The sequence below is a fragment of the Thamnophis sirtalis genome, unplaced genomic scaffold (genome assembly GCF_051295495.1).
Source record: "Thamnophis sirtalis isolate CommonGarterSnake01/CBP01778 unplaced genomic scaffold, rThaSir2_p1.2 scaffold_14, whole genome shotgun sequence".
Taxonomy (NCBI): Eukaryota; Metazoa; Chordata; class Lepidosauria; order Squamata; family Natricidae; genus Thamnophis; species Thamnophis sirtalis.
In genome coordinates, this window is record NW_028261394.1 from 42,269,271 (window position 1) to 42,282,663 (window position 13,393).

General features: G+C 46.1%; 1 protein-coding gene across 1 annotated transcript; it reads left to right on the forward strand.

The window, feature by feature from the left end:
• The first annotated feature begins 711 nt into the window (after positions 1 to 711).
• Positions 712 to 7,378, forward strand: CUNH16orf78 (chromosome unknown C16orf78 homolog). The gene is made up of 5 exons (XM_087728906.1): positions 712 to 960; positions 2,517 to 2,660; positions 3,739 to 3,895; positions 4,827 to 5,220; positions 7,011 to 7,378. Exons 1-5 carry the CDS (start codon positions 862 to 864, stop codon positions 7,156 to 7,158), a joined length of 942 nt encoding a protein of 313 aa, XP_087585032.1. The 5' UTR covers positions 712 to 861; the 3' UTR covers positions 7,159 to 7,378.
• The last annotated feature ends 6,015 nt before the right edge of the window (positions 7,379 to 13,393 follow it).

Genomic DNA, 13,393 nt, shown 5'->3' on the forward strand with positions numbered 1-13,393 from the left:
ATCTCACCGGCTCAAGGTTGACTCAGCCTTCCATCCGTCCGAGGTGGGTGAAATGAGGACCCAGACTGTGGGGGTGATATGCTGACTCTGTAAACCGCTTAGAGAGGGCTGAAAGCCCTATGAAGCGGTATATAAGTCTAACTGCTATTGCTATTGCTAGTTCCTCTTCACTTTCTGCCATTGGCGTGGCATCATCTGCATATCTGAGGTTGTTGATATTTCTCCCGGCAACCTTAATTCCAACTTTTGATTCATCTAGCCCCGCCTTTCTCATGATGATATTCCAAAATATGAACACATTAAAAACCCAGTCAGCTCTAACTCCAAGGGAAGAAGGGAAATGCCAAACAGGAAACCACTTTACAATAAAACTCCGTAAAACCAACTAACCATGCGTGGCTAATTGATTTTTTTTTTTTAAATCGACAATATCAATCTTGAAAGCCAGGGAAGCCAGCACCAGAAGCTACAGATCCTCCATCAAAGGAAGACTCCATGGATTGTTACGGTTATTGTTACTATTACTGTCATGATTTCCAACGGGAAAACCCCACAAGGAACAAAATGCGATTCCTAGCAAAGATTGGTTATTTATCTTGGCCGAATCCTCTAGTAATAATGCCACAATCATGTTTTCAGGTTGGTTGCCAAGGCAACCCTCCCAGGAGATGGGCAAGAACACGGATTATTGCATCACAGTTCTTTAGAGAAGAGTTTGTCAAGGTCAGCTAATGGTTTCAGCGGGAAAGGGCACCATTAGCTAAACGATGCAGATTGCATACGGCAAGCTAGTTCTCGGCCATCCGCGTGATTCTGGCATGACTCCACAGCTGCAGCTTCTTCTCCTCCAAAACCAGAACCATGACTGAAAGGAACTGGACCCCAATCGGGCCCGTGAATTGGCTCGATAACAAAAGAGCGAAAGCTCTCAGAGTATCCAACGACAGGGAGATATTTCAGGTACGCGGCGGGAAATCCATGGCATCTGCATTTGCTTTTCGCCCCCAGCTGGTTGGAGACGAAAGTCTGGTTTTCTTGAAGGAAGAGAAGGTGGCTCAGGTCTGGGGCCTGGGAATAGGAATCAACACCCTGAGCCTTGGAAAGAAAGAAAGAAAGGCAAGGACAATAGCAGGGAGAAGAAAGAGGCAGGTGTTAAGGATGAATGCTGGAGGAGGTTATTCCACATAAGGGGATGATCGGGGTTTGCTCCTTACTGAAATCAGGAATCATCTTCTTTTAATCCCCTTGCAGGGTGGAGTCTGGTTGGAAGGCTGAGTCAACCTTCAGCCATTCAGAATCGAACTCCTGACAGTGCGTTCGATCCTATCATCTTCAATCTGCTGTGCCTTTGCATTGCAGCTGGACTTCCATTAGAAGTTAGAAATATAAAAGCATTGGTTTCTCTCTCTCTCTCCCTTCCTCTCTCCCTCTCTCTCTCCATCTCTCTCTCACATCTCTATCCATCCATCCATCTATATCTATCATCTATATACACAGAGGTTGTCTGTACATCTGTCTGTCTGTCTGTCTAACTCTAGCCATCCATCCATCATCTACAACTTATCTATTTTATCCATCTTAACGCTCATCTATCATCCAGTTATTATCTATCTGTCTGTCTGTCTGTCTGTCTGTCTGTCTATCTATCTATCTATCTATCTATCTATCTATCTATCTATCTATCTATCTATCTTCCATTTATCATCTACATCCATCCATCTATCATCTATCATCTACAGCTTATCTATTCTATCTATCTATCTATCTATCTATCTATCTATCTATCTATCTATCTATCTATCTATCTATCTATCTTTCTATCATCTAGCTATCTAGCTATCTAGCTATTATCCATTTATCATCTACATCCATCCATCCATCCATCCATCCATCCATCCATCCATCTATCATCTACAGCTTATCTATTTTATCTATCTATCATCTATCTATCTATCTATCTATCTATCTATCTATCTATCTATCTATCTATCATCTATCTATCTATCTATCTATCTATCTATCTATCTATCTATCTATCTATCATCTATCTATCTATCTATCTATCTATCATCTATCTATCTATCTATCTATCTATCATCTATCTATCTATCTATCTATCTATCTATCTATCTATCTATCTATCTATCTATCTATCCTATCAACTCATCAATTCTATTTTTTCTTCTTTCAACAAAAGATCCATATAAAGCTTTGGATCTTTCAAAGCAAAAATCTTTGTCTCCCTCACCCCAATCCAACTGGTCAAGTTTAGCACATCTACCAGTTTGGTGAAATTTATAATCCAGTCTTTCACTGTAGGCATTTCATTGTTTTTCCAAACATTTTGCACTCTTTCCAACTTTTTTGCATACTAAAATGGGGGCGAGGCAACGTCCTGATAAAAAGAACCTGTTACTTAAATCTTGGTTGTCCTTTAGGAATATTTCCAGGAGTTTATTTATGTTGTGAAATGAGTGGAAGCCCAGATTTACCAACTTTCCATCCCGATCCTCCAGCTGAAGAAGATTAGACGATCGCTGGATTCCATGAAGATGATGAATGAAAGCTTCCTGCTGCAAGAGGAAAGGAAAGTGAAAAGGTGGCTTAGGAATCAAGCATCCCTCTCCCCTACCACTTCCTATAAAGCAGTGTATTATAAGGTACGGAGGCATTTTTGGAAATTACACCAATAGAAAAGAAACTTGCCTAGGTGCGTTTGGTACCATGGCCCCTTGAAAGTGTGACAGACACAATGTCAATGTTCCTCCATCTTCCCTGAGTCTTCACACTGCCTGGTTTCAGGTGGACATCCGGGGTTCAGGACTCTGGACAGCACCCCAGAGTTTGGAGGAACAGGTTGAAGTTTTAAAAGGGATTTGGGTTAATGTCAGGTTCCAACGAAAGAAGACTCCTGAGGATTGAGTTTCCTCAAAGTTCCATTTTATTATGGATGTCATATTGGCACATCTGGAAAAAGCCAAATCTGAAAGGCTCCAGGTTTTCCCCACCCAAACGAAAGTTCAAGTCCCTGCCACCACCCACATGTCCAAGACAGTCAGTCATCAATGTCTTTCAGTTAAGGGATAACCCAAATAATATAGTCCATAATCATACAAACAGTCTGGTACTCAAAGTTTGCTAGCAGTTGCAAAACTTACAATAGCTCACGGCACTTTCTAACAGCCAGCTTCCAAAACACTCAGATCAGCCCAGCATCTAACAAAACAGAGAGCTAACAGTCATTCTGGCTCCCCCTTATGGCCGATTGAGGAAAACAGCAACCAATCACAGTTTACAGTATGATTTAAAGAAACAAGTACAATATTGTTACATGATTTATATATTGCCAACCCAACCATTAGATTATATTCCTAACACCTCCCTTTTCACACACACACACACACACACACACACACCAACACAACACAACTTGCAGACAGAAAATCCCGACCCCAGTGAATCCTGCTAAACAAACACCGTTATGACACCATGTAAACTTATTGGACGTCACGCCAGCCGCGCAGGTCAATCGTACTATATTGTTGTAGGCAGGGGTGGGTTCTGGCTGCCATTACTACTGGTTCAGTAGTGGGGAAAAATGCTAGTAATAAGTAATAAAAATAAGGTGTGCATAGAAAGCAAATGCTCAGCATCTTTTTGGGGTGAGGTACAAGTCTAAGACAGAGATATCAACCTAGGATATCAATAACAGCATCGTATTCCTTCCCTCTTTTCAAGCCTTCCAATTATCCTGGGTCCAGCCAAGATCAAACTATAACAAACACCAACCCCATCTCTGGGAAAGACTTAGTGGACATCCCTTGGAGCCAGTTTGGGGACCATCTGTCCAACTTCGTGAGCTTTCTACGACTCCCAACCAAAAGACCCATCTATGGTAGGAAATGGCCAGGTGTCTCCCAACTAGAAGGCTCACGGCCAGAAATCCAAGGATGTGACTCGGAGAAATTATTGTATGGCACATCCTAATAAAGTTCTCCACAACGAAGTAAAGCAGCTCATGAAAACTCTGCTGTATAAACCCCTATATTGTAAAGCAATTCCCAGTTGATGTAGACCTGATACCTTGCAAATGTTGCTAGATATTGTTGTGGCCCGCCAGCGGCCAGCTGAGCTGGCAGCAGATTCGGACAGTGAGGAGGTTGGGGAAGAACATGGGCCAGTCCTGGAGTCTGGGGAAGGCTCTGATGAGGGCTCTGTGTTGGAGGCAGCGAGGGGGGGGGAGAGTCATATGCTGGTTATCAACTGCCTTCAAAGTCAGACATCAGTGAGGCAGAAGAACAACTGGAGCCTGTTCCCAGTGTGCGCATGCGCAGAGTTGCCAGATGAAGGGAACAGCTAAAGAACAGGGGTCAACTTGGGAGTAAGGCCACAGGTGGACGATGAATGGCCCCTCCCAGAGGAAACAAAAGAGGAGCGAAAGGGGAGTGGAGTTGGCAGGAGACAATTAGTTCGCTTAATTGGTTCATGACTCTCCGAGACTCCTTGCCAAGTTTTGCAGATATCGGCCTGTCAGCTCTCCAAGCCAGATAAGGTCTGTGACTGTAAATCCTCCCTTGAAAGACTTTGCTGGATGTGAATGAGCAGAATTCACAGTAAATCAATAAAAGGAGTTTTTGTTGGGACCAGGAGGTTGCTTCATGCTCTTGGGAAGCCTCGGTCAGAACAGATGCAACTCCTTGACCATCAGTCATGGTCACAGAAGTTGGAGTATGATCCTTCTTCTCTAAGAAAGGTGAATTGCTGGTGGGTAGCTTTTTCCCCAAGCATAACGTTCTTGGTATTTCTCCCTCCCCCCCCCGCCCCAGACCGGAAACATGCCAACAATCTCACACCCTTCAGTGGGATGGATTTGCCTACTCAGACCCTTTCAGCCCGAAATGCAAATGCTCCACGAAACAGCATCCACAGCTCAGCCTCGTCCAACAAGGAGATTCGGAAGGCCGGCAGCAGAAAGCCATCCGATTTAGAAAACACCATCTCTCTCCAAGAGGCGATGGCCTTGTTCCCTTCCTTGCAACGCCTGCTCACCAAAAAAGAGAAGCTCTCGACATCCTTTCCCAATTTTCAGAGTCCCACCACTGGCTTCACTAACTTGCAGAAGAAGTTCAAATGCATGTTGGACAAAGATAGAGAAGAAGAGAACTTCAAAACCCCACAGCTCTTCCCTGAGATTAAACCTGAAGAAATTTTGAGCTGCAGGTTAGTAACATCATCGTAGTTTTATTCCCCCCCCCCCCGCATTCTCATTTCTCTGGTCTACCTCAGAGATGGTATTCAGCAGGTTCTGACCAGTTCTGGAGAACCGGCAGCGGAAATTTTGAGTAGTTCGGAGAACCGGCAAATACCACCTCTGGCTGGCCCCGCCCACATCTCTTCTCTACCTCCTGAGTCCCAGCTGATCGGGAGGGAATGGAGATTTTACAGTATCCTTCCCCTGGAGTGGGGAGGGAATGGGAATTTTTCAGTATCCTTCCCCTGGAGTGGGGAGGGAATGGAGATTTTACAGTATCCTTCCCCTGGAGTGGGGAGGGAATGGAGATTTTATAGTATCCTTCCCCCGGAGTGGAGAGGGAATGGAGATTTTACAATATCCTTCCCCTGGAGTGGGGAGGGAATGGGGATTTTACAATATCCTTCCCCTGGAGTGGAGAGGGAATGGGGATTTTACAGTATTCTTCCCCCGGAGTGGAGAGGGAATGGAGATTTTACAGTATCCTTCCCCTGGAGTGGGGAGGGAATGGAGATTTTACAATATCCTTCCCCTGGAGTGGAGAGGGAATGGAGATTTTACAGTATCCTTCCCCTGGAGTGGAGAGGGAATGGGGATTTTACAGTATCCTTCCCCTGGAGTGGGGAGGGAATGGAGATTTTGCAGTATCCTTCCCCTGGAATGGTGAGGGAATGGAGATTTTACAGTATCCTTCCCCTGGAGTGGAGAGGGAATGGAGATTTTACAATATCCTTCCCCTGGAGTGGAGAGGGAATGGAGATTTTACAGTATCCTTCCCCTGGAGTGGAGAGGGAATGGAGATTTTACAGTATCCTTCCCCTGGAGTGGAGAGGGAATGGGGATTTTACAGTATCCTTCCCCTGGAGTGGGATGGGAGTTGAGATTTTGCAGTATCCTTCCCCCAGGAATGGGGAGGGAATGGAGATTTTACAGTATCCTTCCCCTGCCACTCCCACCAAACCACGCTCACAGAACTGGTAGTAAAAAAGTTTGAATCCCACTGGTCTACCTTGTCCCCATCTCAGCAAAACTTTAGCACTTCATGGTCCACAGGCATTCAACTCTCCCCACGGGGCTATTTGCAGGACTGTTTTCCCCGTTTTATGTTATGTTTCAGCAAATTTGGGGTTACATTCCTTCTGTAGCCAACCCAATGTAGAAAACTGTTAGCACTGTTAAGTGCACATCCTGGGCCTCTATAGTCCTGTGGTATGATGAAGAGCTGAGGTGGCACAGTGGTTAGAGTGCAATCCTGCAGGCTACTTCAGCTGACTGCTACCTGCAGTTCAGCAGTTCAATTCTCACCAGGCTCAAGATTGACTCAGCCTTCCAGGTGGGTTAAATGAAGACCCAAATTGTTAGGGGCAAGAGGCTGACTCTTTAAACCACTTAGAGAGGGCTGGGGAACGCTGTAAAGTGGTATATAAGTCTAAGCGCTATTGCTATTGCAGGCTGACTCTGCCCGCAGCCAACAGTTCGATCCTGACTGGCTCAAGGTTGACTCAGCCTTCCATCCTTCCGAGGTCTATAAAATGAGGACCTAGATTGTGGGGGCAAGAGGCTGACTCTGTGAAGCACTTAGGGAGGGCTGCTATCTTCAGTATCTTCCGATCTTCAATCCTGAATCTTTCCATATTAGGTCTCTGTAATTGACACTTTCTTATGATTGAACATAACCCATAAAGTGCAAGAAATTAAATAACCGTTGATGATCAAGTGCATTGCACACGTCTTATCCTTTTTTATTTTCTTGGCGCAGGTATCTTCGTTTGTCTCAGAGCAATATTGATACACTCCTGGAGCTGTGCAAGGAATCTGGGATTCACATAGATTTGCACCCCCATATGAAAGAATCTGAAATTGATGTGAGCTCTGTCCTCTCACCGAACACCCACCGAGCTCCGTAGGCTGTATTTCTGCTCCAGACTTGGTTGCTTTTAGATTGTGTGTTGCGTAGAAAATGAGACTTTTCGGCCTGCATCTACCTGGAAACGAACAAATCAATTTCTCAATGGAAATGAAAAAAAGAACCAAGAACTACAGTCTTTTTGGGAAAGGATGAATGATGCGATGGTTTAAAAAGAAACAAAGTCAACACTTATTGTCAGTAAAATTGTAGGCAAGTGACATAGTTTCTTGATATTGGTTAATGTCACCTGGAAGCTGGGAGAAGAAAGGAGGGGAGAGGGGGGAAGAGGAGGCAGGAAAGGAGAGGAAGGGAGGGAGGAGAGGAAGAAGGAGAGGAAGGGAGAGAGGAGAAGAGAGGGGGGAGAAGAGGGGAGGGGAGGATACCAAGAGGTCTGAACTCTCTGAAATATGTCATCAGTGGTGGGTTGATAATCCCGTTGCAACCGGTTCGGTTGGAACGGGGCCGGTGGCGTCCTCGTGCACGTGCGCAGTTCACGCATGCGTCTTAGCGCCTGCGCGATGCTCCAGCTGCTCGTGGAGACTCCCGCAGGCGCTGTATGTGCCATCCAGCTGCTCGCGGAGAATCGCACAGGCGCTGTATGTGCCATCCAGCTGCTCGCGGAGACTCACGCAGGCGCTGTATGTGCCATCCAGCTGATCGTGGAGAATCGCGCAGGCGCTGTATGTGCCATGCGCCTACGTGGAAGCGCAGAAGCCTCCAAAGACCGGTAAGGCGCGCGGGTGGGCAGGTGGACCCTTCGCCATTCCCGGAAATTACTTACTTCCGGATTCGCCAACTAACCGGTTCGCGGGGACCACCACGAACCGGTTGAAACCCACCCCTGTACGTCATATTAAACCATGACATCAGAGTTTTTGTGATTTCTTAGGTTTCCTTCAGAATATTAGGCACCAGGGCATTTCTTTCCATTAAGGCTGTTGCCAATTGGTCATCCATCTCCTAGAAAACAGAGGATCTACAATCTGTTGGGCCTCAAATGGTTTGGGGCTGCAACTCTCCATTTGTTTGCCCACTCTTTTTAGCTGGGAATTTGAGGATTTACAATTACAACACATCTGGAGGGCATGTGCTTCTTGGATGAGAAGCAAAATATCTTCCAAACAAACAACAAACCAGAAGGCCCAAGTTGCCTCTTGAAAAAGCACCTTTGGCAGGGGTGGGTTTCAAAAATTTCAGCAACGGGCTCTCTGCTTGGTTGCTGGGTGGGCGTGGCCATAGTGGGCGTGGCCTAGTCGGCCTCCTGCAACCATGGCGGGGGTGGGTGGCGTTCTTGCCCTCTTCAGGCTTTGGAGGCTTTGCTTGAGCCCCTGGGAGGGTGAAAACTGCCTCCCCCCCGGACTCCGGAGGCTAGAAACGGGCCTATTTCTGGTCTTCTGGAACTTCCTATGGGCTGTTTTTTGCTCTCCTCAAGCCTCCGCGCATGCTCTGCACTTTCGTGCATTCAAAATGGATCACATGAGGACTCTTGGGAGGGGAGGGGTGGGATGGGCATGGCCAGCCAGGAGTGGCATTTGGGGGTTCACCAAACTGGGCAGAATCCTCTCTAGAGGATCACTCAAACCCATGCAAAACCCCAGCAGTGATCCAGACTTCTCAAAGTATCTGGTTATCTTCTTGTGTGCAAATGGTTGTTCATTAGCCATAAAGATCCACTCGTGGTTTCTTATTCATATATAAAATGGATTAAGCCTGTTTCTTTTGCTGCAATAAAAATGTCTCTAAGACACTGGAAATAGATGCCTAGGAAGCAGATGCCCCCGAAAGAAATTTCAATTCCAAACGATAACCGTTGTGAAATTGACATAATTTAAGGTCCTAAATATTGGTTATTCTTGCATATCGCCACCAGATGGGGCTCAATAATAACCGAAATACACTATTTTATGTATATATAAGTACTGCTTTCCCAAATCCATTACCTTTGGCATCTCTCCTACACTATATTAACATCCTTTGAAAAGAAAAGAAAAGGCAAAGAAAAACCATTTGTCCCTTTTCACATTTTGAAAGGCGCTATAATGTGACAACTTAAGGACTTGCAAAAAAAACCTCGAGAAATTGATATTTAAAGTCTTAAATTTGCGGCAGCTTGCTCGGAGCCTGTAAAAACCCCATTCAAGGAAGGCTGCACCTGTTTTAATACATGTTTGAATATATTTGGTGGGTGGAAGCATTTTATACATACTAAAGCGTCTACAGAGGTTCTCTGACTTGAGAGACCGCCTCCTGCCAATTACCTCCTTGCGACCTATTAGATCACACAGATTAGGCCTCCTCCGAGTCCCATCCGCCAGTCAGTGCCGACTGGCAACTACGCAGAGGAGAGCCTTTTCAGTAGTAGCTCCGACCCTTTGGAACGATCTCCCCATGGAGATTCGTACCCTCACCACCCTCCAGACCTTCCGCACAGCCCTCAAGACCTGGCTATCCCGTCAGGCCTGGGGTTAAAGATTATAATCCGTCCCCTCCCGAATGATGAATGAATGTTGCTTCTATTTTTAATTACGTACTGTCTTTATATGTCATTGTGTGTACTCCCTTCCCTATACGTTGTAAGCCGCCCGGAGTCCCCTCAGGGAAAAGGGCGGCCTATAAATAAATTTATCTAAATCTAAATCTATCTAAATCCAGATCCTGGTTGTCCCAAAGCTGCCTTTTCAAGAGGCAACTGGACTTCCTTGTTTTTTCTTTGAAGGCGTTTCACTTCTCATCCAAGAAGCTTCTTCAGTTCTGTATGGATATTGGGGAATGGAAGGATTTATACTCCTTGCAGACAGCTGGTGGTTTGCATCCTTTTAGAGAGTCATTGAGGTCACTTGGAGGTTTTTTAGAACCTCCTCTGTAGGTGTGGCCTGCTTTGTGGGAGTGGCTTGCTGGCCATGTGACCAGGTGGGAGTAGCTTGCTAGCCATGTGACCAGTGGGAGGGGCCAACTTATAAAATGCGGTGAAACTCACTTAACAATGCTCTTGCTTAGCAACCAAAATGTTGGTTCAGAAACTCTGGCATTTGAAGCATGCAAGTCTTAAAGCTGTCAAGTTACAACACCCTTGCACCCCTAACCCTTTATTTAAAAAAAACCCCAGGGGTGTTCAAACTTGACAGCTTTAAGACTTGTGGACTTCAACTCCCAGAATTCCTCCTCCAGTCATGTTGACTCAGGAACTCTGGCATTTGAAGCACGCAAGTCTTAAAGCTGTCAAGTTACAAGACCCTTGCATCCCTAACCCTTTAGAAAAAAAACCCAGGGGTGTTCAAACTTGACAGCTTTAAGACTTGTGGACTTCAACTCCCAGAATTCCTCCTCCAGTCATGTTGGCTCAGGAACTCTGGCATTTGAAGCACGCAAGTCTTAAAGCTGTCAAGTTACAAGACCCTTGCACCCCTAACCCTTTAGAAAAAAAAACCAGGGGTGTTCAAACTTGACAGCTTTAAGACTTGTGGACTTCAACTCCCAGAATTCCTCCTCCAGTCATGTTGGCTCAGGAACTCTGGCATTTGAAGCATGCAACTCTTAAAGCTGTCAAGTTACAAGACCCTTGCACCCCTAACCCTTTAGACAAAAAAAAACCACCCAGGGGTGTTCAAACTTGACAGCTTTAAGACTTGTGGACTTCAACTCCCAGAATTCCTCTTCTCTCTCTTCATCTTGATGAGGTTCGGACGGGCGGGTGGGGGAGGGAGCTGGAACCGGTTCTAAACGTCAATGTAGATTTGTGGAACCTTTTCTATAGAAGAGGTTAGAACTGGCAGGAACCAACCCCTGGTGTGGAGCCTTCTTGGAAGTGCTGAAAGGACTGGGTTGTGGAGCTGGGTCGTCTGCAGGAAGTTTTCTGCCCTGTGTCTCTTCGCTGTTCAACTCAGGTGTGTGCTGTTGGAGATGAAAGTATGGTCTGCATCTAAAACCGAAGCACAAATGGTTCCTGCAACAGTCTGCAATTTTTCTTACAAAACCCACTTTAGAGAGTCCGATGATCACGCTGATGTTAGTTCTTTTTTTTCTTAAGAAAATTTTATTTCTCATATATACATTCACAATTATATGATCTCATAACTGTTATTAATAATATGTATTTCTAACAATTTTTCTCCCCTACAGTTGACAATATAATTGACATTGCTTTCTTACCATCCCATAAACCCATCTTATTTTGCAACAATCCTACTTCTTCTTCCTTCCTTCCTTCCCTCCTTCCTTCCCTCCTTTCTTCTCTCCTTCTCTCCTTCCTTCTCTCCTTCCTTCCCTCCCTCCTTCCCCCTTCCCTCCCTCCTTTCTTCTCTCCTTCTCTCCTTCCCTCTTTCCTTCCCTCCTTCCTTCCCACCTTCCTAATGTTAGTTCTGCTGCGAGGTGAGAGTTCTCGTAATTCACCTGCCAATGTTATCCCAAACCTCTCGCCTCTCATTGAAGATGGCAGGAATGAAACCCGAGACCTTGATTTATGCAAATCTAAGTACTGAGCTCCTTAAGCTGTTATCTCCTACGAAAGGCAGGAAGAAGTTCGTAGGAGTACATGGGGACCTGTCTCCTGCTCCTTTGATGCTACGATCGCATCAGGGGGTGGGTTGTTGCCGGCATTACCGCTGGTTCGGTGTGCGTAGAAGTTTGGCACACCCGCCAGACGGGCGCTCTGCACGTGTGCGCATTTGCAAATAAAAAGATCTGTGCATGCACAAAACCTTAAAGAATGAAAAAAATAAATAAATGCATTTCTGCAATGAAAATTGTAGAAAACAAGATAGCGTCACTGTAGGAGAACGGTTTGGGGGTGTGGCAGGCCGGTTCCAGTGAACCAGACTGCCAAGTTACTACCTGTTCAGCAAAGTGGAACCCAGTGGTGGGTTCTGGATCCCGGTGCAACCGGTAAGATACAACGGGGCCTGGCGTCGACCACATAAATGCGCGCAGCACAGGCATAGCAATAGCAGTTAGACTTATATACCACTTCATAGGGCTTTCAGCCCTCTCTAAGCGGTTTACAGAGTCATCATATCACCCCCACAGTCTGGGTCCTCATTTCACCCACCTCGGAAGGATGGAAGGCTGAGTCAACCGTGAGCCGGTGAGATTTGAACAGCCGAACTGCAGAACTGCAGTCAGCTGAAGTAGCCTGCAGTGCTGCATTTAACCACTGTGCCACCTCGGCTCATTTATCCTTGTGTCCTTACCTCCTGCGACGCTCCGTGATGCCTCCGTGATGCTTCAGCTGCTTGGTGGAGTGTTGCGCAGGCACCATATGATCTGTGCGCGGAAGCACCGAAGAGCTCAAATACCGGTAAGGAGTGCAGGCAGACAGGTAGGCCCTCCGGAGCACCATACCGGAACGGTACCGGTGTTCCTGGCAGGCCCATAACATGGCGTACTGGTTGTAACCCACCTCTGGATTGTATCTAGCTGAATGCAATGTTGGGTCCCCATAGGCGCACAAATCCTGATGGTGTGAGGTTTATGCTTCTACGATGGGTTGGAACTCATGTTCAGTGAAGCTCAGTTGTTCTACACAATAAAATGAATCACTCGATCCGCTCCATCCTCCATTCATGGTCGCTGGATCTGCTGAGAAAATGAGGGTTTTAGGGCCTTTCGGAAAAGCAACAGTGGTGGAGGCCACCGTTCCTTGGAAGGAACAATGCTCCGTAGAGAAGGGGCCACCACCGAGAAGGTCCCATCAGATGTGCGCACATCCGTAATCAATGGGACCCGTAACATCCCCTGCCAGTAAATTCACACTCTTTTTCTCTTCTGTGAATTCAATATCCTAATAATAAGGATGGCAAAGTTAGGGGGATACATTTTGGCATAGGGCTCCTGAAAGGCACCTGGAACTCAATCACCCTTCATTATACCTCCGTATGAATGAGCCCTTATGCAGAGATAATTTCCAGTTAGCATAATGCATACACGCCGCATAATGCCTATAAAAATAGGCCTGAGAATAGAGCCATTCTGCAGTTCAACCTCATATTCAACATGTTATTACGTGAAACGTAATGGCTGGTGTATTGGCGCTTTGAAGACTCCAGGGGGGGGGGATCAGACGTGAACCCCACTGAGATTCAACCACAGAGAGAGCCTCAAAAGGTACTTTGGGCTATCGGCTCTCTCGTCCTTCCGCTAAATAAATAAATATGAATCTGGATCTGACTTGATTGAGACAGTTCTGACCCCCCGCCTTCCACGCACTCTCTTACCCACCGATCTGAGAATGCAAAGAA

Excerpts from the sequence above, each read along its gene's own strand:
- CUNH16orf78 (XM_087728906.1), top strand. The coding sequence starts at position 862 with ATGACTGAAAGGAACTGGACCCCAATCGGGCCCGTGAATTGGCTCGAT. Across the intron at positions 961-2,516 it reads ACGACAGGGAGATATTTCAG|CTGAAGAAGATTAGACGATC; the intron begins GTACGCGGCGGG and ends CCGATCCTCCAG. Across the intron at positions 3,896-4,826 it reads AACCAAAAGACCCATCTATG|ACCGGAAACATGCCAACAAT; the intron begins GTAGGAAATGGC and ends CCCCCGCCCCAG.